This window comes from Parasteatoda tepidariorum, chromosome 8 (assembly GCF_043381705.1).
Source record: "Parasteatoda tepidariorum isolate YZ-2023 chromosome 8, CAS_Ptep_4.0, whole genome shotgun sequence".
Taxonomy (NCBI): Eukaryota; Metazoa; Arthropoda; class Arachnida; order Araneae; family Theridiidae; genus Parasteatoda; species Parasteatoda tepidariorum.
Genome location: NC_092211.1, coordinates 53,547,248 through 53,572,102, shown reverse-complemented (window position 1 = coordinate 53,572,102; position 24,855 = coordinate 53,547,248). Strand labels below are relative to the sequence as shown.

At 30.0% G+C, this 24,855-nt stretch overlaps 2 protein-coding genes across 2 annotated transcripts in view; one reads left to right on the top strand and one right to left on the bottom strand.

The window, feature by feature from the left end:
• The window catches only part of LOC107450719 (uncharacterized), a 34,484-nt gene extending 19,728 nt beyond the window's left edge, over positions 1-14,756 (bottom strand). Inside the window, exons 1-8 of the mRNA XM_071184004.1 lie at positions 14,644-14,756; positions 12,636-12,663; positions 10,415-10,485; positions 9,022-9,091; positions 8,196-8,254; positions 1,832-1,907; positions 1,187-1,293; positions 171-240 (exon numbers count right to left, since the gene is read on the bottom strand). Coding sequence (XP_071040105.1) covers positions 171-240; positions 1,187-1,293; positions 1,832-1,907; positions 8,196-8,254; positions 9,022-9,091; positions 10,415-10,485; positions 12,636-12,663; positions 14,644-14,694 — 532 coding nt within the window. The 5' untranslated portion in view covers positions 14,695-14,756. The remainder of the gene's footprint in view (positions 1-170; positions 241-1,186; positions 1,294-1,831; positions 1,908-8,195; positions 8,255-9,021; positions 9,092-10,414; positions 10,486-12,635; positions 12,664-14,643) is intronic.
• A 2,888-nt stretch (positions 14,757-17,644) lies between these two features.
• Positions 17,645-24,855, top strand: part of LOC107446265 (Muscle-specific protein 300 kDa) — a 306,020-nt gene continuing 298,809 nt past the window's right edge. Inside the window, exon 1 of the mRNA XM_071184003.1 lies at positions 17,645-17,861. The gene's annotated coding sequence lies outside the window, so the exon portion shown is untranslated. The remainder of the gene's footprint in view (positions 17,862-24,855) is intronic.

Sequence of the window (24,855 nt, the reverse complement as noted above, 5' to 3'; positions counted from 1 at the left end):
TAAAAACTATCAGCAATGTTCTCGGTTGCATGTCAGACTGTAAAAGTAAGGCAAAGTTGCCCTACAGTTTTATCAAAGAGAAAAAATTGACTTGGTTTAATGCAAGGTAAAAAAAAAAAAAAAAAAATATGTAGTGAAGATTGAAACTGTAATAATGGATTGTAATTTACCTTGACTATGATTGCCGTAGTAGAATTTGTGCACATTCTTTACTTTTTTCTTCTTGGAACCTATATGAAACTGCACAAAAAATACATCAGTGTTATCTTGCATATCAAGAAATTAATAATTTAATTAGCATTTTATAGCCAAAAATTTGTACTGCTCATTGAACTAATAATGGATGTATTGTTAAATAGTATTGTTAAAAAAAGTAGAAAATTACTCTAATTAACACAAGCTGCGAATATATTAACTTTTTTTGAAGAAAATAAAGTTAATATATTCGTAACTAGTGTTTGTTTGGGAGGTTAAAAACTGCAATTAATTACGCGTATTTTTTGTTGCTAGTTTAAATATAGAGTGTTTAATAATTACCACCTCAGATGCATATTTTATTAAGGCACGTGAAACAATTTATAAAGGGTTTTGGGTACTCAAGAACTTTAATATATATATATATATATATATAATTTTTTTTTGTTAAATTAAATGTAACAATCAATTTCCTACTCTTTTTAAAATCTCACATTAGATGTGTGGTTCATGTCGAGTTTCTTACCCCTTTACCACCTTCCTTAATGATTTTTTTTAATTCCTAGTCAAAAATGAAGTGAAAAAATATGATTTACACTCCATTTTTGACTAGGAACAAAAAATTTTTTTAAGTTATTCTGTAAGTAATGAAGGAACAAAATGTTTCGAGTCACAAACAAGCATCTTAAAAACAACGGAAAAACGTCCCAAACCAGTTTGGATGCGTTATGAAACTTGGGGGTGTTTCAAACAACCTCTATTTAACTCTCGTTTCCTCCGGCGATCAAACAGGATTTTTTTTCTAATTCCGTCTTTCTTTGTAGTGATATGTTAGATTTCGATGGCGTTTTTTTTTTTTCCTGGCTTTAATAGTAATTTGCAACTTCTAGTGTGCATGTTTGTTTTACAAAGTTTTTGTGTAAGGAAACTTTATATTTAAGAGTAGTCAATACGGAACACCCTCTTTATTTTTATGATTAATTTACTCTACCTGTAACTGCAAATCTTTGTCTACATTTTTTGAACCTTTGAACTTGATGTTTAAAGTAGCGGTTTTTTCTTGGGAATGCACATGATCTAGTTTCTTTATCTGTGAATCTGAAAATGAATAAATAAATAACTTAACATCACTGGAATATGAATCTAGAATAACATCACTAGAATATGTTCACTAGAATAGAATTGAATACGGGAGAGCAATCTGAAAAGTATTTGAAATACACGAAAATTAATTCATTTTCTGCACTATTATATCATTTTAAAAATTGAATATTAATCTATTTCCGTCCATTATCGCTTCTTTGTTTGATGCCCCTGTCATACCAACTCCTCGGAATGTCCTTGAAAAGCATAAAAATCTCACCTTTCACTTTTTCGCCTGTTAACCATCGCTCTTCTGAGATAGTTTCTGTGAAACATAAACACACACCCTACCATTTGAGCTTAGCATCCATTGACTACCATCCCTAAGTTGAAAAAAATTTTTGTCTCTAGGAGATTGCGATGACATAGAATATTAGGTTTAATTCAAGAACTTAGTAGAGATCTGATATGATATGGAAATGTCTAGGAAAATCATCGAAAGGCAAAAATATACATTATCACAAAAAGTAAGGGCCATCATCTGTGTACTTACTTTGATGTTTATCTTTAAAAACAAAGGTAGTTTTTTTGTCGTTAAACATTCCACCATAATTGTCAATTCTGAAAACCTAAAACATATTAATAACTTCCAGTTAAAATGTAGAAAGTTCGTCTCAATAAATACTTTGTCAATGTTAGAATCTTTGTAAAATGGAGGTTAAAATTGGTGATCGAAATGGGGTATAGGTGGCGTAGAGCAGAACTCTCTACCTATATGGTAACACTTTGCACGCTTTCCCCATTTGCGCGTGGAGAGTCAGAGGAGAAGGAAGTATGTTAGTTTCTGTCTTGATTTTCAAATAGAGATTAAAAACTTTTAAGTTAGGAAAATATATGGAACTGAAAACTACGTTGAATATTGTTCTAAAAGAAAATTTTGGAAATAAAGTAAGACATATTTTCGACAGGTAAATGTGAAAAGCATTAAGCAAGGGGAAAATATCGTAGCACATTCTTATACAACTGAGAAGAGAAGGGTAAAGACATGGAACTGGTCTTCTCCCCAGATGGCGCTGCTATAGCGAATAATCAAAAACCAGTTTATTTGTCGAATAGAAATGAAAGGGGCTGAACAATAAAACCAACAGGTCTGTTTGCATGCTTACTTGTTGAAAGGCATTTATTATACTCATAATGTTACCTGAGTCTTTTATACGCTAATTCAAATTATTTTTATATTTTAATTAAAAGAATTACTTAGTGAAATTAATTATGAAATGGTTTGGTATGTCTGAAAAACATTTCATTTGTTTCAAAATGCATATATATATATATATATATATATATATATCAAAAATAGTATTTTCCTATCAATTTTAATTTTTTTAAACTTCCTCTCTTACTTGGTCTAGTGGTTAGGATACCTGGCTCTCACCCAGGTGGCCTCCCAATGAGGTGAACCGGGTTCAAATCCCAGCCATGGCTGGTTTATACGAATTCTGCTACCGGTTTGCACCGACCACAGTGCTGCTGTTAAATATCCTCAGTAGTAGACGAATCATAGGTTAGAGTCCCCTTGCCGTCAGGTTAATCGTGGGAGGTTCTCGAGGTCTTCCTCTCCATGCAACGCAAATGCGGGTTAGTTCCATCAGAAAGTCCTCCATAATGGCAAATTTCGCCCAATATTCGATCCGAAAGTTTCCTGGTCTTCTCTACTGGATTCAAAATAACAAGGGCTACGGAGTTGAACATTAGTAGCCGTAAACTCTAAATTGGGTCAGCTATTCAGCGATGGTTATAAAATAAAAATAAGCAGTAGATTACTTACACTCATCCTCTATCTGTGAAACATATTGAGTTTCCCACACCATTTTTGCCCTGCTTTCGTTCAAACAACACTTCAATGATATTCAACAAGCAAGATATTTTTCACCTTCAAACCGCTTTTTTAATAACATACAACAAAAATATTCTGTTATTTTTGCTCAAACAGCACTTCCAACGACCTTCAACGAGAATAGCATTTTTCTACACATATCCAAACAGCTCTTTATAATACGCAATATAAAGGTTACTATGTCCAAGCAGCTCTTCACAATATGCAACATAAAGGGTACTATGTCCAAACAACTCTTCATAATATGCAACATAAAGGGTACTATGTCCAAACAGCTCTTCATAATAAGCAACATAAGGAGTACTATGTTCAAACAGCACTTTAATTATCTACACCCTTAAACTGTAGAACATATTGGGTTTCACGCATCAAATATATCTGCAAAATGCATGACTTGATTTCGAATATGATTAGAAAAAAAAAACACGTAATATAATAAATACTATCCAAAGTGAATCAAGCTGTGAGGAGGATTTNCGACCCCCGAAGAAGCGGTTGATGCATTCAAAACGCATGTTTTGGAGTTACCTCAATCGGACTGGAAAAAGTGCTTTGAAAATTGGTTCAAACGCATGCAAAAGTGTATTGATCATCATGGAGAATATTTTGAAAAACAATAAAACCAATTTCGATCCTACATATTTGTTTTTTCATTATTAGGCCAGAAATATAAATAGCAACCCTCGTACGTTGCTTTGAACAATAAATTAAAACTAATGAATCGTTGCAATAATAAATTTTTTTCTTTCTATTTAGAAAAACTTATTCTATTTAGAATAACTTATTCTATTAAAAAAGTATCCTTTCCATCATCTGAAATAAACCATTTAAAAGAATGATGCTTTTTTCCATTATCCTTGCAAAAAAATTCCATTTCTACAGCTTAGGAATTAACCGATGAGCTTTTAGGTACGTTGCTTTGAACAATAAATTAAAACTAATGAATCGTTGCAATAATTAATTTTTTTCTTTCTATTTAGAAAAACGTATTCTATTTAGAAAGCTTATTTTATTAAAAAAGAATCCTTTCCATCATCTGAAGTAAACCATTTAAAAGAATGATGCTTTTTTCCCCTTATCCTTGCAAAAAAATTCCATTTCTACAGCTTAGGAATCAACCAATGAGCTTTTAGATATGTTGCTTTGAACAATAAATTAAAACTAATGAATCGTTGCAGTAATTAATTTTTTTCTTCCTATCTAGAATAAATTATTCTATTAAAAAGCATCCTTTCCATCATCTGAAATAAACAAGATTCAATATTGTTTTTAAGATAAGAAAAATACCAAACTCTCTGAATGAGCTTTTGGTGACACTTTATTTAAATTGCAACTACCCTCCATATTTTGAAAATCAAGATTACGAATCAGTTAATGAAAAATAATATTTATTCAAGAAAAAGATGCTTTAGTACCCGATTTTGTTTAATAATCACTGGATGTTTCAAACATAATCAACGTTTAAAAACTATTGTTAAAACAAAATGTAAGGAACCCGAAATTTTTTCCCACTATTAAGCAAAATCAATGACCAAGATTATTAACAGATGACGCTGCTGTTTAAAAGCTATCGGCTATGTTCTCGGTCGCATGTCAGACTGTAAAAGTAAGGCAAAGTTGCCCTAGCAGTCTTATCAAAGAGGAAAAGTTGACTTGGTTTACTGTAAGGAAAAAAAAATATGTAGTGAAGATTAAAACTGTAATAATGGATTGTAATTTACCTTTACTATGATTGCCGTAGTAGAATTCGTGTACATTCTTTACCTTTTTCTTCTTGGAACCTATATGAAACTGCACAAAAAATACATCAGTGTTATCTTGCATATCAAGAAATGAATTATTTAATTAACATATTATAGCCAAAAATTTGTACAGCTCATTGAACTAATAGTGAGATGCATTGTTAAATAGTATTGTTCGAAAACTTAGAAAATTACTCTATAACACAAGTTGTGAATATATTAACTGTTTTTGAAGAAAATAAAGTTAATGTATTCGTAACTAGTGTTTGTTTGGGAGGTTAAAAACTGCAATCAATGACGCGTATTTTTTGCTGCTAGTTTAAATATAGGGTGTTTAGTAATCACCACCTCAGTTGCATATTTTATTAAGGCACGTGAAACAATTTATAAAGGGTTTTGGGTACTCAAATTCTAATATATATGTGTAAAATTTTTTTGTTGAATCAAATGTAACAATCAATTTCCTATTTTTTTTTTTTAAAATCTCACATTAGATGTGTGATTCATGTCGATAATAATTCGCCTGGTTTAGAGAAAGATTTGTTTAAATGAGACTTCTAATGTGAAGAATTCTTTTTTTTTTTCTGAAAAATAATTTTTGTTAAAATGTTTTGTACTATTGGAAAAGTTTCCGATGCTGTGTATTAAAATTGTTTTGAAAAATATGTTTATTACCCCCTTACTACCCCCCTTAATAAATTTTTTCAATTTTTTTGAAAAAATATGATTTTTACTCCATTTTTGACTAGGAACAAAAAAAATTGTAAGTTAATGTGTAAGTAACGAAGGAACAAAATGTTTCGAGTCACAAACAGATGTCTTAAAAAAAAAGGAAAAACGTCCCAAACCAGTTTGGATGCGTTATGAAAATTGGGGGTGTTCTAAACAACCTCCATTTAACTCTCGTTTCCTCCGGCGATCAAACAGGATTTTTTTTCTTTCAATTCCGTCTTTCTTAGTAGTGATAAGTTAGATTTCAATAGCGTTTTTTCCCCTGGCTTAAATAGTAATTTGCAACTTTTTTTTACAACGATTTTCTATGAGGAAACTTCATATTTAAGAGTGGTCAATACGGAACACCATCTTTATTTTAATGATTAATTTACTCTACCTGCAATTGCAAATCTTTGTCTACATTTTTTGAACCTTTGAACTTGATGTTTAAAGTAGCGGTTTTTTCTTGGGAATGTACATGATCTAGTTTCTTTATCTTTGAATCTAAAAATAAATAAATAAATAACTTAACATCACTAGAAATTGAATCTTGAAGTGCAATCTGAAAAGTATATGAAATACAAAAAAAGTCATTCATTTTCTGCAATATTATGTCATTTTAAAAATTGAATATTTATCTATTTTCGTCCTTTATCGCTTCTTTGTTTGATGCCCCTGTCATATCAACTCCTCGGAAGTCCTTGAAAAGCATAAAAATCTCACTTTTCACTTTTTCGCCTTTTAACCATCGCTCTTATGAGATAGTTTCTGTGAAACATAATCACACACCCTATAATTTGAGCTTAGCATCCAGTGACTATCATCCCTAAGTTGAAAAAATGTTTTGTCTCTAGGAGACTGCTATATTAAGTTTAATTCAAGAACTTAGTAGAGATCTGATATAATATGGAAACGCCTAGGAAAATAATCGAAAGCCAAAAATATACATTAGGCACAAAAAGTAATAGCCTTTATCTATGTACTTACTTTGATGTTTATCTTTAAAAACAAAGGTAGTTCTTTTGTCGTTAAACATTCCGCCATAATTGTCAATTCTGAAAACCTATAACATATAAATAACTTACAGTTAAAATGTAGAAAGTTCTTCACAATAAATACTTTGACAGTATTAAAATCTTTGTAAATAGGTTAAAATTGGCGATCGAAATGGGGTACAGGAGGCGAACTGCAGAACTCTCTGTCTATGGTAACACTTCGCATGCTTTCACCGTTAGCGTGTGGAGAGTCATAGGAGAAGGAAGTATGTTAGTTTCTGTCTTGATTTTCAAGTAGATATTGAAAACTTTTAAGTTAGGAAAATTTATGGAACTGAAAACTGCGTTGAATATAGTCCTAAAAGAAAACTTTGGAAATTAAAAAAAAAATTTCGATAGGTAAATGCGAAAAGCATTAAGCAAGGGGAAAATATCGTAGCACATTCTTATACAACTGAGAAAAGAAGGGTAAAGACATGGAACTGGTTTTTCTCCCCAGATGGCGCTGCTATAGCGAATAATCAAGGACCAGTTTATTTGTCGGATAGAAATGAAAGGCGGCGTGAACAATAAAACCAACAGGTCTGTTTGCATGCTTACTTGTTGAAAGGCATTTATTATACTCATAATGTTGCCTGAGCCTTTTAAACTCTAATTAAAATTATTTTTATATTTTAATTAAAAGAATCACTTAGTGAAATTAATTATGAAATGGTTTTGTATGTCTAAAAAACATTTCATTTGCTTCAACATGCAGAAAAAAAATATTATGTTGGAATGAGTAAAAAATGTGCCATTTTTAGTGTACACAGCTGAGGTGTTCTAAATATTTATTAATATTCTCATGAAAACAAACAAAGTTTATTTGTGATATAAGTTTCTTTTTCTTATAACATTATAATGATATCAAGATGAATTATCGGATTATGTCATAAATATAATTAGTTTTTTCAGAAATTTGGAAATACCAAACTAATAGGTCATTGCTAGGTGACAGAGAATAGGGTCTTTACTCTTAAGTATAAAGAATTCGAACGATTGTTCGAGCAACCTCAAATAAACTTCAAAAAAACAATTACTTCTCGAGAATTAATTGTTTTTTTGAAGTTTATTTGAGGTTGTTTCAAGGCATTAAGGTTATATTGAGATTGACTTCAAAAACAGCATTACAAAATCAACCTCCCAAGATGTATAAATCAAGGTGTATGAAGTTGTTTTATTCATATTTAAGGTAGTTTGAAGGTTCGAAACCTACTGTAGAGCAATCAGCTGAGGGAGGTTGTTTTTTAGGTGTGCAGGTAACTTTTTTCTGCACTTCAAGCAAATAAGTATATTTGAGGTGTGAGTAATTTCACTCTATCTCAACTAAAAGTATCGCTGAGCTATGTTGATTTTATAAGGTGAAAATGAGATTGAAATTGAGGTTTATGAATGAGGTTGTTTTTGGTGTAAAACATAACCTCGTTTTCTACCTCTGGTGAGTTTCTTACATCTGGCAACCTCAAAAACACCTTGTTTTTTTCGTAAGGGTTGGTATAAAGAATAATATTTTGATAAAAGTATACTTACGATTTTGTAAAATTTAATTATCTTTGTTCTTTGGAGTGACTTCCTTTTTTCCACTTTTTCTGTTCAAATAAATAAGTAAATAAATAAATAAATGATAAAATTAAAAAAAAAAACTTCCTATCAATTTGAAATTAATTTTCAAGAATAAAAATATAAAATAGCAATTCAACTTATTGCAATCGAAGACATTGCTCTACTATACTATAAAATTTTCTTTTTATGTACTATGCTCCTCCCCTATTGAAAATGTAAAAAAATATTTTAATGTTTTCGGTGTCGAATGACTGCAAGTTTTATTTTTGAAAGGAGATGCGCCAAAACTTTTATTTTTGTTATTGTCACTAGATGGTAGCATCAGCATGCGGAGGCGAGCTCCTTTTAAATTTTATACACGTTTTTAAATGTCAAGTGGAGCCTCCTTTTTTCAGTCTTTGGTAGGTAGATACCAGAAGTGACTTCAGCTTAGACATTTTTATTTCATCAGAAAAAAGAGACATTCCAAAAATCCTTAATAAACTTTTTAACGCAATCTATCAATGAAATTTTTTGATACCTTGTCAAAAAAAATGTTTATAAGTGACGAACTCATTCACAACAAATGAAATAGTTCAACTTATTTGCTTTGATAGATTGTAGAGTTTTTCGAATTAATTGATCACGTTTTATTCCTCATTCCTCATTGTAAGAATAATTTGTGATCTATGTCAAAATCTGTTTTTGTGATCTGTTATCTACCTATTTCCTCACTTGTTTGTCTTCGATTAGTATTATAAAAATGTACATTAGTGGTGGTGTTTAAATAACATCTTATAAAATAATTACTTACTAAATCGCTTATCTGGTGTAATGAGATCTTGCTTTTCGGGCCATTTTTGGAACGGCCGAAACTCATAACTCTAAAAAGAATAAGAAGTCTATTAAATTGTATTACGTAATTTCGATCGTCTAAAAATAAGACAGTAGTACAGCCAAATCACAAGTTGCATGGAAAATATCAAAAATGAAAGCTGTATTTTACAAATATGTACTAAAAATTTGAAAATGTAACCTACATTTATGATAATTTCTATTTAAATTGGTTTTAAAAACTTATGAGTATGTTTTTTATTTATTGAAAGTGGACAATTGTTGGGTGCTGTTGTTACTAATGCCCTTGCCAATACCAGCAAGACCGTCGCCAATAACTCATTAGGTTGTTCTAGAGCGACGTAAATATTTAATACTAATAATGCCTACCAACATTATTAATTAATTCAAAACTTCATAAGAAAGCAAAAAGACAACATTTGATGATTATTTTGATCCAAAATAACAGTTAACAAATTATGCGACTGAGAACAATTCAAGTGTCTTAGAATTGAATAAAAAAATGTTGCACATCAAGTATATATTTTATTTTAGACGAGTTTACTGCTACCAAAGTTGAATTTCATAGCCTTGTAATTTTGAATCTAATCCAGAAAACAAGGGAGCTTCTGGATCAAGTATTGAGAGAAATTTGCCTTCGTAGAGGACTTTTTGATGGAATTAGCCCGCATGTGCATTACATGGAGAGGAAAAACCATGAATACCTCTCACGGTTACCCCAAAGGTAAGGGAACTCTAACCTATGATCCGTCTACCATTGAGGATATTTTTATGCCAGCACTGTGGTCAGCGCAAGCCGGGTGCGGAATTTGTATCGACCAAATATCGCTGGGATTCGAGCCCGGTTCACCTCATTGTACGGCGAACTCTCTATCCTCGGAGCCATCACGGCTCTGCAAGTACATATTTTATAACCATCGTTGAATAGCCGACCCAATATTTTTGGGTTTACGACTACTAATGTTCAACTCCGTAATCTGCAATTTTGAATTCAGTCCAGAAGACAAGGGAACTCCTGGATCAAGTATTGGGAGAAATTTGCCTTCATGGAGAACTTTTTGATGAAACTAACCCTCATTTGCGTTACATAGGGAGGAAAACCACGAAAACCTCCCACTGTTAGCATGACGGCAAGGGGAATCAAAAAATGACCCGTCTACGATTGAGGATATTTTATGTCAGCACTGTGGTGGATGCAAGCCGGATGCGTATCCATCATCCATCGCTGGGATTCGAATCCGGTTCATCTCACTGGAAGGTGAACGCTCTATCCCCGGAGCCCTCAGCGCTCGTTGGTATATACAGCATTATATTTTAGTGCAATGTTCTTTAAATGAGTAAAGTCTCCTTACATATACAGATATTCTCAAAAACATATCAGTTTTCGCCAGCTTAGCTAATGTCTGCATAGCTTCGGATTCATCTAGGAAACAAAACACAATTACTCTAATACAGTGCGCAAAAAAAAAAAAGAAACAGAAGACTTTAATAGCTTTTGATCTACTGATTGGAATATCACTTTTTAAAATTCAAGGTTTCATACTAAGTTTCGAGGGGTTAACCTTAAATATGTGAAAAAAATAGCATAATCGGTCGTTAAAAAATCAGTTGCTCAAACTAACAGTAAAAATCAGCTACAAACAACACATCAAGTCACAAAATTTAAGTAAAAAATTTGCAAAATATTAGGACCTTAAAAATTAGCTTTAGGATATTAAAAAGGATATTAGGACATAAAAAATAACTTTATCTTGTTTAATTAGAATTTTATACAATGATTCTTAAAAAAAAATGGATTAAATCTCTATACAGTTAAATTAACAGAATAATTTTTTTTAATTTTAACAGATAACAAATTACAGAAAACATTTTTTCCTTACTTTCTATCCTCTACGGTATTTGCTCAGTTTAGTTTCACAGTTTTTATTAAAATCAAGTTTGGAGTTCTTTTAAAAGAAGAATTTCAGAAAATCTTCCTCATTCTTTGTTTGCTTTTAAAAAATAAGATAGATTAAAATAATTTGCATCGCCCTCTGCAGTGCAAAGGGATTTCATCTACCAGGTTCACTAGTGATATTTATTCATCGTGGCTGTCTAAAATTATTCTGTCATTATTACGTTTTCGATTTTGAGTATTGAGTCAAAATTAAAGGCTAAGAAGTAAAAGTGCTGTTCCTTTATTACATTATACAGTAATCGCATGATATTACCGTTTTTGCAACACTTCATGAGAAAGGTATTTAGTCACCGTTTGGCAATAAACGGTAAATAATATAATTACCTTTTTTAAATTTTGCAGTTAAGTATAGTTCCTTTTTATAATCTATATTTGTTACTGTGAATGACCGAAATCGGTGGTTGTTGGCTTCCACCGGTGAATGTTGACAATCACAGAGTCGATTTGGTAAATGTCCGAAATTTTATATGAGGTCCAGTTAGGGGCCACTGCCCAGTATACATTTGCCCGGTATACCCTACACTGATGTATTTTTAAGGTTCAGTGCCACTGCCCAGTATACATTTAAATGGTACTCCGAACACTAATGTTTCTCCCAATCTATCCTCAGGAGATATTAAAATATAGAATAAATATAATGACATAAACGAATAGATTAAGATAAATTGGATACAACAAATATTTCGTATATTTACCAAAGGGAATGTGTGATTGTTGACATTCACCGGTGAAAGTCGACATTCTCCTGATTTCGGCCATTCACTGTAACATATTTACTTTTAAAATGAATTTCCCGAAAAGCTTTGTTCAGAAAACGTGTGTCATTGAAGTGATGAATGTAGAATAATAATTTAAATTTTAAACCAATGTTAAAAATGAACTTTTTAGGCCATTTCTTAACAATACTTTTAGTGAAAATTACTTGCAGAGTTTTTACAGTTATTAAAATTAAATATGAATTTAAGAAATAACTTTGAAGATAAAATTGTAATGGTAAAGGAGCAAAGTTACTTGACTTAAATTTTATACCAGTAAGAAACGAAATATGTGCAACAAATTCCGTGTTAAAATATTAAAAGGAAAACTGCGAAAACCTGCCACGGTTAGCCTGACGGCGAGGGTTCTCTAAACCCATGATCCCATCTACCACTGAGGATATTTTACGTCAGAATTGTGATCGGTGTCAGCCGGGTGCGGAATTCGTACGGGCCAGCCATCGCTGGGATTCGAACCCTGTCATCTCATTGGAAGGCGAATGCCTTATCCCCTGAGCCACCACGACTAGCTAACGCTTTTTGAGCTTCACAGCACATGCTAAAAAAATAGTAGTAATACTGAGGTGTAAACAATTAGGTTAGTCTTACGGGTAACGCCAGTCAAGCTCTTTTTGGAAAATCTTTTTAGTGTCAAAAGCTATGCATTTTAACTCATTTACAATACTATTGCCTCTTATCAAAAAAACTGTTTCATTATAAAAATGAATCATGGGATTTTTATTTGTATCTTATCACTTTTCTTTTCCTATCTCAACTTTTAAATTTATTAAAATTAAATATTGTATTACACATGGAACATTTCTAACTATTCAAAATACTATTCGAAAGACAGGAACTTACCATGTTCGCAATCTTGTGCATGTGCAGTCTGCAAAAAAATTAAGAGTTAAAATTTTGGGAAAGCATATATGAGATATTTAGGATTATTTTGAGTGATCTTTATTTTAAAAAAAATATTTTAAAAACAGTTCGAAAATTAGATTTTGAGTGCAATATATTATTGATAATTGTTTATAAGTTTTATTCTTTTTATTTTTTCAGCTCGCATCATAATTCTCAAAAATTGATGAAAATTAAATGCTCTATGGTTTTAATGAGATCACACAAGCCGAGGAAGTTTCTTTTCTCGCGTTGCCAACGCGAAAAATTTCAATCACTATTACGTTAAAACATCTGGAGAAGGCTAGGTGCCACCCACGTCTGTCGAGCCACTGAGAAAAAGAAGACTTTCGAAAGATGTGAGAGGAATTTTCAGTTTATTACGAAAATATTGCATCTTAAGTTCCTATGTAATGTTTTGACATAAATGAAGTTATTTTCTCCTTTTGTCTACTTTAAAATTAAAGTTTTTTCCAAAATTTTTTATTTAGTTTTTTGTCTTGTAAGTTTACTTAAGTTGAAAAGTCGTGGCTATAAAATGACAAAAAAGTTTTGCTTGCACCATTGAAGTAGCAATAATTACTTATAATTGGCATTAAGCACAGTAATCCATTTGAAATTTGCTGAAAGAGATTTAGATTGCTTATATAAATTTGTGGTAGAGATAATATAGCGACAAATTCTGCTTGTAGTGCTTAGAAAATAAAAAAATATTATATTGTCATCAGGTTCAAAACTCTAGCGGATATTTCATAACTCTAGCTAGTGGGAAATTGGTCTCTATTTTGATTGAATATAGTTATATTCCTGTTGAAATTTAAGCTGCCAAACAAGTTGGTAAGAGCTTGATCCACTTTAAATGTCCGACAGTGAGATTACGGCAAACTCTGCTTCTAGCATTTAGATACTAATCGAAACTTATGATTGACCTTTGGGATAAAGCTGTGTTACAGCTTTGATGACTCTAGTTAACCGGAAAGCGGGTGAGATTTTGATTGACGATAAATTCCCTAATGGATAATATTACAAGATATTCTGATCAGAAAATGATTCAAACATAGCTCCCATGGAGATTTAAGCTCTCTAGCTAGTCGGGAAGGATTGAAATTTCAATTGCTATATTTACTCTTCACCTGCTCAGATGTGAAAAGAATAAAATGTTCTATTAATAGCATCAATTTTCTTGAATGTGAGGTATTGTATCTGATTTGTTGTAGAAAATTTATTTTTTTCTTTACAATGTTATACCTAATTTTTCGAAATATATTGCATTTAGGTTTACTTTTTCATAGTACGTACTTCAATAGTACGTATTTTTAAAATTCGATTTCTTAGAAAATATTCGGCTGATCAACTCAAATTTTGTATTTTACCATGTAAAATATTGTACAAAAACTTTATACATCGCAATTCTAAATTTTTTCGACTATTATTAAGTAGAATAATAAAAAATAGTTAATGTTTACTAAAAGTTATTTTTTTCATGAAATCATCTTTGGATAAATAAATTTAATAATTGCGTGTAAAATTGTTTAAATTCGCTGAAAATAAGGCGAAGTACGCAGAAAGTAAAATTAACATTAAGGAAACCTAACTTTGGTCCACTCTCCTGAGCTAACTAATGAGACCATATTTCCCAGATTGCGGCTACCTTTTTTACTTTAGGAATCAGAAATCCCAATACGTCGAAAAAAGGTTTGTTTATTCAGAGAAAGTACGTTTTAGTTTTTGATTCCGTGACTTAAAATATTATCTGTACTAATTAATAGCAAATTTGAGGTTACCCCCTAGAACATGAAGATCCGATCATTAGATCACAGGTTATTCAAGGTGATCTTTTTTTGCATTAAAATAAGTCAACAGCAAATATGTGTTTTCTATTAAAAAGCGTGATTTTTTACTTAAAAAAAAGCGAAATTTCATATTATTAAAAGTAATAAAAATACTACAAAAATGTAATACTACTTACTGAAAATGTTATAAATACTAGAATTGATGACAGCAACTTAATTACAACCATTGTCTAATTATTACTAAAAACACTGTTCAGTATCTACCTTATATTAAATAGAGTGTTTTTTTAATTGGGGGGAAGGAACATGTAACTTTTTTTCTGTAACCATTCGTATGTAATATACAACGATTTGCGTTTCTAATCTTTCGCTGGAAATGTATTTTGAAATTATCCATTGTTCGAAAAAATATAATTTCTGTGAAATGCATCAGATCAAATATTGTTTTCCTGACTATATTGAGCGAAACAATAAGGCATTTTTTCGAAATATTTTTTTCAGGAACCATATATCATTTGATTCGAAAAAATGAAGGTATACTTATTATTGCTATTGTATTAATAAGTTCGAGAAAGGTATACTTATTATTAATATTGTAATAAGAAGTTCAATAAAGGTATACTTATAATTACTATCGTAATAATAAGTTCGATAAAGGTATACTTATTATTACTATTGTAATTTTTAACTTTTTGAACTGTTTCTGAATAATTATTGTTACATTAGTCGTTTGAAGAACTTATTAAAACGGACCTCACAAGAATAGAAAATTTTTCAGATATAAACTAAAGAATTTTATTTCGATCCAATGTGGCATCAATGGTAAAATTTCCACTCATAATTCAAAATATTATTAAACCGTTTTGAATTAAAATAATAAATAATTATTAGAAATAATTTTTTGATTGGAATTATTTTTGGATAATCGAATTTTATAATTGTTGACAAACTTTTTTTCTACTCACTTAAAAACGGTGAAATGGTGAAATAATCAGGAAGAGCCGTGTTGGCTCAGGTGATAGAGCGTTCACATTTCAATGATGTGAACCGGGTTCGAATCCAACCGTTGGCTGGTCGATACGAATTCCGCACACACCACATACAGATCCCTTGTTTTCTGGATTGGGTTCAAAATTACAAGATTTCGGAGTTGTACATTAGGCCGGCTGTTCAACGATGATTATAAAATAATGTAATATAGAATAAAAAAAAATAATCGAGAAGAAAACTTAACATTAAGAGGTAAAATAATTGGACCTCTCTCTTGTTCAAATTAAACGGATCATATTTCCCAAAATGAGGCTAATCGCCGTTTTTTGAGGATCAGAAATCCAAATCCGTAGAAAAAAAGTTATGTTTATTTAGAGATTCACGTTTTAGGATACTTTATGAAACTTAAAGAAAATCTTCTTTAACGAAAGTTCTATAAATGTGGATATTTCTACATGTATAAAGTGAATCAAAATGTTAAAAAAATTCTTGCAACTTTTCTTCCCCACTCTAAATGTTTTTCAAATTCTCCATACTTTTCTTTTTTTCTGGGAACATCTGTTGTGCATGAAAGTTATCATTTGGATAACGAAAACTATGTTCGTTCCAGCGTGAATGTAATAATAATGATAGTTATGTGAATTCCCTCTACGTTTTTTAGTGTCCAATTTTTCTTGTAGTACTTTATTTTCCTCGCTCTGGAGCTGCACAATTGGCTATTGGCGACGGTCTGGGAAACATCCCTGTGGATAATCCGCAGACAACCATTTCAATTTCGAATTTCTGCAAAGGGAATGATTCTCTTCTTTGGTAGCCCGAGAACTTCGATTAAAGTCGAGCAACTTACAGTTAAACCATTTACTAAAAAAAATTTTTTTAAAAATTTTAGATAAATCCATTTTTGCTTTTGTCTTTTATTTAATTTAATACCTTAATTTCATTAATTTTAATTATTTATTTTTTTCATTATTTTTTAATTATTCATTTTCTTCTTCTTATTTTTAACACTTTATGTACTATAATTATATTTAATTATTAATTATTTTATTCCTTTTTGATTTATTATAATTTTTAATATCAGCATCCTGATACGCATTTACTATATCTCTATTTCATTTTTTAAAATTTCCATTTCTTTTTTAATTTTTTATAATTTTTAATTTCAGCAACTGATATTTATTTACCATAACTTTTTTAATTTTTTATAATTCTAGCTCTTTTTATTTTCTATATTTTCAATTTCAACATCCTGACATTAATTTACTATAATTTTGATTAATTTTTATGATCTTAATTCTTTTTTTCGTTTTCTAAGGGATTTATATTTATGTTTTAAGGGATTTATATTTATATTTTTAGGGATTTATATTTATTTACCATAATTTTATTTTACTTAGAAAGGATATTGGGATGTTATTCCTAATTTCTTTACTATAATTTTATTGAATTTAATAAAAAAAAAAGCATTAGGATATCGTTCCCAATTTTTTACTAAAATTTTTAATTCCTTGTCTTTTATAATTTTTAATTATCTCTATACCTTCTTTTTATTTTCTATAATTTTTTATTTTCTCAACCCTACTGAGTTGAGCTTTTTACTTTTACTGTTTTAATTTCTTATTTCAGTTTAAGAAATAATTTAAAATTAAATAAAAATATGTGTAGTTATATATTGTCAGTAAATAAATATTTTCTTTATTAACAAAGACGAAATAAATCACAAACAATTGAGAAAATTTTCTCAAAAATCACGTAAATATTTTTTTAACGTAAACTATAAAATTTTGAATAAATTTGTATTTAAAAAAAAATTAACGAAAATACAAGTTAGTAAAATTATAACAAATAGTTTTCTAAAGTTGCGGTAGATGGCGTGCATATCAAAGTGTCATTAATGTCAACAACAAAAATAGTAGCACAAATTTTCGTTGGCGTTCCGAAATTTCGGTGTCTGCTGAGCTTAGTATTACAGAATAGAAAATGTTTCAGTTCTTCTTGAGCTATCCAACCTAACGGAACTTAAAAGTGTAAAAAAAAATTCATGATATTAGAGAGCCGGTATTGATTGTCAGTAGGTAAGTTTCCAAACTTTCTTATAAAACTTTAGTCCATCCGTTGTCATAGCAACGATAGAAGCTATAACAACTGGAGGGATTGCGACATGTGATTTATTTTGATTCTTTCCTTGTTTTGTCCGCGGACAGAATTTGAATAAAGTTACGTAGTGTTTTTGAAATAGTAATTAGCTACAGTTATCAAATATTACTTTCGTATTTCATGTAAGAGTTTCATTTTCTTTTAAGGATTCCAATATAGTGTGAAAGTTAACAATTTTTGTATAGTTTTTAAATTTTAAATGGTTTTTTAGATTGGCTTTAAGATGCACTTCACGGTTTTGAAATTTGTAAGATATCTTTCATTCTTTCTTTCTCATAAAATATATAATTAGGTATAATTTAAATATAATAAAAGTGTGAATAATTTAATAAAAATGTGAAAATTAGACATAATTTTCACCTTTTTATCTTAGATCAATTCTGCTTTTGTGCTCGAATTCTATTACATATTCATATTAATACATTAATCATAGAAAGCACAAAAAACTATTGTTAAATTAGAAAATAAATTAAATTAGAAAAAATTTAAATTTATTCAGAAAATTCACGTTAATCGATTCCCGTGTTTAGTAAATTAGATAAATTGCATAATATTTTGAACTATACATTTATTTAATCTTTTTAAACAAAATAGACTCTATTATGTTTCATAACACATTTTTTATATAAAATCTACAAAACAAATTACCCAAAAAATCTAATGTTGAATTGGTAATGAAGAATGCAATTTTTAATAGCATTACAAATGTCCACATGAGTATTTGGTCGTTTTTAGATTTTTACTAGAATGTATTAAAATCACTTCTGAATTTAATTGAAGTTAAATAATCCTGATCTTGAATTTACAGTTATTTCCTAATTTTGAATTTTAGGAAAAAACATTAGTAAGTTTTTATAAAAGAAAACAAAAACTCATATTTGACAAAATTTAATTCTTCACATTTAGTGTTGAAATTGTTTTTTATATAATGAAGTTTTAATCTTTAATTAAATAATTAAAACAATTTTACATAACATATTAACTTTTTTCTTTTGTTTATTTGCTTGTGATGGTATATTTGTGATTATTTTTAAATTGTTTTGTGTTTTATAATTGTTTTAGCATAAAAAAATTATCATTATCAATGTCTAATTTGGTAAAAAAGTGAGCTATGTTAATATATGGGTAAAATCAAATATTTGTTAGTTTTTACCCATGCATTTTGAAACTTTTTTTATAGTTACAACTTTGATTTCATTTTAGTTCACTATGAAATGAACAAATATATCAGAATAAGAATTTATAGGTACTTCGTAAATCTAGAGTTTCATAACAGTGAGAAAATTTTTAAATAATTTTGGGTTGAAAAAGATTGGAATATGGAACAAATTTTTTTAATTGCATTTGTTAATATTCCCAAAAATTAAACATAAATGAATGATACATAATAAGTAAATGACAGAAAGAAAACTTTGTTTAATATAAAGTATAACTTTTTTTGTATAACTAAGAAATCAATGTTGAATCAATTAAAAGACAATCCCACCAATTTAAAGGTCAACTTGATACATAAATGTTTAATTTTTGCCTAAATGATGTTTAATTTTCACGATATCCGTGCAGGAATTTCAGATTGAAAACTTTTTTAAAACATACATTATTTTGATAGAGTCTATGACTTTTTTAAGATTAAAAGTAAGTTTAAGTTAGTATTTTATAAGTCATCAAGAGAATTTCAAATCATGTTAAAGTTATTCATAAATATTTTTGTGTTCCGCAATTTCTCGGTTTAGATTCGTTTATTTTTAATTTATTGCTGTATTTTTCTTGAAAATTCTTGAGTTTACATTTTGTAACTCTTTCGCTGCTATAAAATAGTGATATTCTAAAGTTTCATTTTCACAATATTTAAGTAATGAATCGGTAGTTAAAAATTAAAGTGTTTAAATTTTCTTAATTGACATTTCAATGAGAGTCTGAAAAAATATTAGAACAACAAAGTAAAGATACTATTATGAATTGTTTTTCAACATTACTAATTGTTATTTTTGATTAATTGGGGAGTGTGGCGCGAAGACCTGTTAATATCCACCATCATCTGTGACCTACGATCTAAATTCTAGAACTCAACATTAATAACAAAACCAAAACTACTAAGTACTACTACAAACTACTTTAATAACGTCTGGTTTGTTTCGTAATTGGAACGTAGTTGATTCTTAAGTAAATTATTTAAAATCGTTACTTTTTTTTTAAAAAAAAATGAGATATTGTACAGAATGTATAAAACTAATATAAATAATAAATATATATTTTGTATTATAATAAAACTATAAATTCAAAATTACATTCAAAAACTTTTTACTTTAACTTAGCATATTATCATAAAGTATGCACTTTTTTTTGAATTACGTTCATATGAGCTTATAATGAAAAACGGCTTCAATCGTTTTTTAATTATTAATTTTCGGCATGGATTAGAAAATTTATTTTTATTTTTGGAAGTATTTAAATTGTAATTTATTATTTAGGATAAAAATTAAAACTCGTACAAAAACCAAAAATTTAATTAAATTTTAATAAAAATTTTAATAATGTTTTGCCTTATTGAAATTCAGTTTTATTTCTTTTTCTACGTTTTTGCAAACAATGTATACCTCCATTATTTTATTAGTCATGATTTCACAGAAAAAGATATATATGTGCTAGTCTTTACATGATATTTATTTTACGTATTGAAACAAACAAATATTTCCTAAAGTAAATTGATTGCATATTTCATCTATATTTTAATCCGTTAGGTCTTATTTTAAGTTTAGTCTTAACTTTAGTTAATGTCACAACTGTATTATAATTTCTGTCAAAAGAAAATTTTATTATTATTTTTCGCTTTTAAAAATTTTATCCTGAATTCTGAAATTGCAAAGCCTTTACCTTACGTTTACAGGATCAGATTTATTTTAAATTACATACGAAAAATCAACTTGTAATTTTCTTATAACTCTTAAATACTAATAAGTCACCAACTTTTCCGCCCATGTTTCAATCTCGCTAAATAATATATATTATTTTATGAATTACAGGCTTCAAATAAGAGTTATTTTTTATTCCCTGTAATTACTTTTCTTTTCGGCATAATTACTATGATATCATCAAGAAGTTTTCCTTTCAAACTTAAATTTAGTCAAAAATGTTCTAAACGCGTTATTTAAATTACACGTATTTTCCTATTAGTTCTTTCCTAAAATAGAAATTTCTATCTTTTAGTTTTAGGTTATTTGAATTTTTGATCTACAATACGATGTAATGCTTAGGTTTGATTATGTTCGATTACATTAAATAAATTTCTAATGCTCTTTATTACATCATCACTTTATTAAACTTAAACTTTTATTACTTTTTTCATAACTTTTGATTGTAATCGTTTACAATAAAATTGATTTTTGTAGAAAAGTGTCAGATACTTTATTGTTCATGAGTGGGAGGCGTAAAGATTTTACTTATGTGAAGAAGGAATATTACCCCCGTGTAGTAAATGGTGACTGGTGTGCATTAAATCTGTCGGATCACAAAGTCCTCCATGCTCTCATAACAAATAAATACCTTTGGGGATACTGAATTGGAGATCTCTCGTTCTCTGGTTCAGGTCAAAATTATGATCTGAGGATGTATGAATAGGTCCCCCTATGAACGGGCTGTTACGTGTGTGTGGCTGAAGTCGTATTATTGGCCAAAGATGGCGTGACTGAAAAACAAGAAGCGCACCCTCTACCTTAATTTCGCTTGGTTTCACCAAACAGGCTTGCTGATATTGGCAAGAGTTCGTGGGTTCGATCCCAGCCGGCCGAAGACTCCCCGTGTAGTAAATGGTGACTGGTGCATGTTAAATCTGTCGAGTCACAAAGTCCTCCATGATCCTATAGCAAATCAATACATCTGGGGGTAGTAATCCAGGAGTTTCCTTGTCTTCTGGATTGGTTCAAAGTTACAAGGCTACGGAGTTGAACATTAGTAGTCGTAAACCCGAAAATTGAGTCGGCTGTTCAACGATGGATATAAAATATAAAATAAAAAGTGGTATTAGAAACAACAACCAGCTTATCTTAGCAGTTTTTGAACCTTGTTTGAAACGAGCAGTCTTGTTCCAGATTTTTTTTAATGGTTTTGCAATTTAGGAATATTTAAGAATTTGGGAATGAGCTTTATTATAATTAGTTATTATATTGCTATGTTAAATAGGGTATTTTAATGACAGACAGTTAATATTGTTTTGGAAGATAATCGATATTTTTTAAAAAATGAATCCCAATGATGGTTTTTACGAAAATTAAAACGTCCAATCTTTCATTGGATATATTATGTATGAGTGGACAATTTTTTTATGTGGGTGTCGTTAAAAATTTAATACTTGTATTATTTAAATTTCTTTCTACTTAAAATTTAGATGAGTTTAAATTTTAACGTTAAAAATTCTTTAGTCGTATTTTTTTTTCATTCTGGTACAAAAGATTTCATTTGTGCTATAAAGTAAAGAAATAAAGTTTTTAAATTTTTTTTTTAAATTGTTGTTTTCTTAAACCATTGCTCCAATTTTAAGTGGCTGTAGCTAAAATATATTGATTTCTAGATATTTCTTGTCCATTGAGCTTTTATTGAAAATTTTATAACTGATAGTATATTTTTAGAGTAATCTATTGAATTTTCTCCCTAAGATATAGGCTTGACTGATAGATCGTTTCTTTTAAATCACAGAATTAAAAGAAATCTTAAAAATACCTGTTTAACTATTTATCAGAAGACCTACTTTCAGAACCGTGGTGCCCCAGGGAATAAAGAGCGCACGTCTCCCAACGAGGTGACCCAGGTTCAAATCCCAAAGATGGCTGGTCGGAATGAATTCTGATCGCAGCTCTGCACTGACCATAATGCTGACGAAAAATATTCTCTGGTAGACATCATGCAAATAAATATCCTTATCGTCGGGCAAACCGTGGGTGGTTTTCTTGATTTGGTTTTCCATATGACTCAATTGCACGTTATAGTTCCATAAAAAAGTTAGTTTGTCTCAACGCTTAATCCAAGAGTTCCTTTGTCTTCCGGGTTGGGTTCAAAATGACAAGGCATCACAGTTTAATATTGCTAGACCTAAACCAAAAATGAGTCGGCTGTTCAACGTAAATTATAAAGTAATATTAAAGTAATATAATATAAAGTAATATAAAAGTAATATAAAGTAATACAAAGTAATTTATATTCATAGTTCCTACCCGTTCCTTGTATGTGTGTTTTCTCGATGAGGTGTTGATTTTCCCATATATGATTTGGTTTATTTATTTTTATCCAGTTACGTGTTTGACTTCGTATTTCGTCACAGGAGTCGTTCTTAAATTAGCTATTTAAATGTCTACCTACTTTTACAGGTAATAAGATACCCACATCAAAACATAAAGTGCTTGTTCGAATTCGATTTTCTTTTTTAAAAACTTCGTTCCTCTTCTTTCGAATATTCATCGAGTGATGTTGAAGGGTTGGAACACGATAGTTTCGCTTAAGTACCAAATTTCCCAAAATAGATTCGAGCAGAAAATATAGCTTTCACTGTGGTTTACAAATGTGCTTATTTTAAACTTAGAAATATAGGTTATTTCCTAACATTACGTCATTGCTTGGCTGATCTTAAAATCATTTGGATATAATCCAGGCCCCGTGACTTGCTGAGTTTCTAACTCAGCCAAGTGTTTCTCATTGAAATGTGCATTTAAAACACTTTCTTCTTCTTCTCATCATAGAACCCATCCTGAATAAGGACCCACCTCGCTGTTTGTACTTAATTTATAATTGATTATGATGGTGAATGACGCTGTTTAGTTTTATAGGACTCTTTTAGCACTATTGGCCAAAAATACTTATTTTTGATGCAAATAAAGAAACGCGGATATGCAATCGAGAAAATAGAGTATTGTAATGACAAAAATATTTATTTTTTGTGCTAATAAAAAGAAAAGGGATATAAAATTGACTTAGAATAGATGTATGCAAGAGAGGTATAAAAGAGAATAAGGGAGAACAAGGGAGAATATTGTATCTTGGACACTGGCAAAAATATTTATTTTTAGTGTAAATAAAGAAAAAGGGATATACAATAGATATATAAAAGGGATATAAAAGCGAAGTATATAATAAGAGAGACTTATTGTATTTGGTTAGATAAAAGAGGTATATTTTTAAAGAGGATACATTAAAAAGGTATATAAGCGAAGTATATAATAAGGGAGAGTATTGTATTTGGACATATAAAAGAGGCATATATAAAAGCGGATATATAAAAAAGGTATATATACGAAGTAAATAATAAGGGAGAGTAATGTATTTGGACATATAAAAGAGGTATATATCGGGTTGAGTAAAAAGTTTTCAGCCAAAAAAAAATCCTGAAAAATGACAAACACATACAAAATCAGCAAAGCTAATGAGAATAGTTATCTCCATTCAAATCAACAATAGTATGCCAACGTTTTGGCAACTTTTCATTCCCTTCTGCGAAGAACTGGGGGGTGCGCGTGTAGAGAAAGCAATCGACCTCATTTATGACCTCGTCATTTGAACGGAAGATTGTGCCATCAAGATGCAGCTGCAGATTTGAAAACAGATAGTAATCCGAAGGTGCCATGTCTGTGCTGTATGGTGGATGTTGCATCAAATCCCACTCTAACGTGTGGAGCGTCATGCCGGTCATTGCACTAACATGTGGCCAAGCGTTATCTTGATGAAAGAGAATCACCTTCCTTCTGAGCTCGTTTTCTCGTTTTTCGCGAATCGCATCGCTAACTTTGATTAGCATATTGCTGTATATTGTACTGTTAATAGCCTACCGGCTTTTAAGGTACTCCTTGTAGATAATTCCACGACAATACCACCAGATACAGAGAAGGACCTTCTTGTTAGTTAGCGTTCGTCTTGCAACCGAACTTGCGGATTCCCCGGATGCTGACCACCCTCCTCTACGGCTAGTATTGTTGTAGTATACCCATTTTTCATCACAGGTCACAATTCTGTCCAGAACGTCCTCTTTTCTTTGATCTCTGAGCAAAACCAAACAGGCCGCTTTTCTCTTGCTCTTGTCTTCAGCAGTCAATTCGCGAGTCACTCAACGGTTAAACTTAACTGTGAGATTTATGCGTTTGAGAGTATTTGTTATTGTTTTTTGCAAATGTCAAGCTCTAACGCAATAGTTCGGGTTGAAAATTTCTGTCTTGAACAATAATTTGCTTTAACTGGTCACAATCAACCTCAAGAGGGCG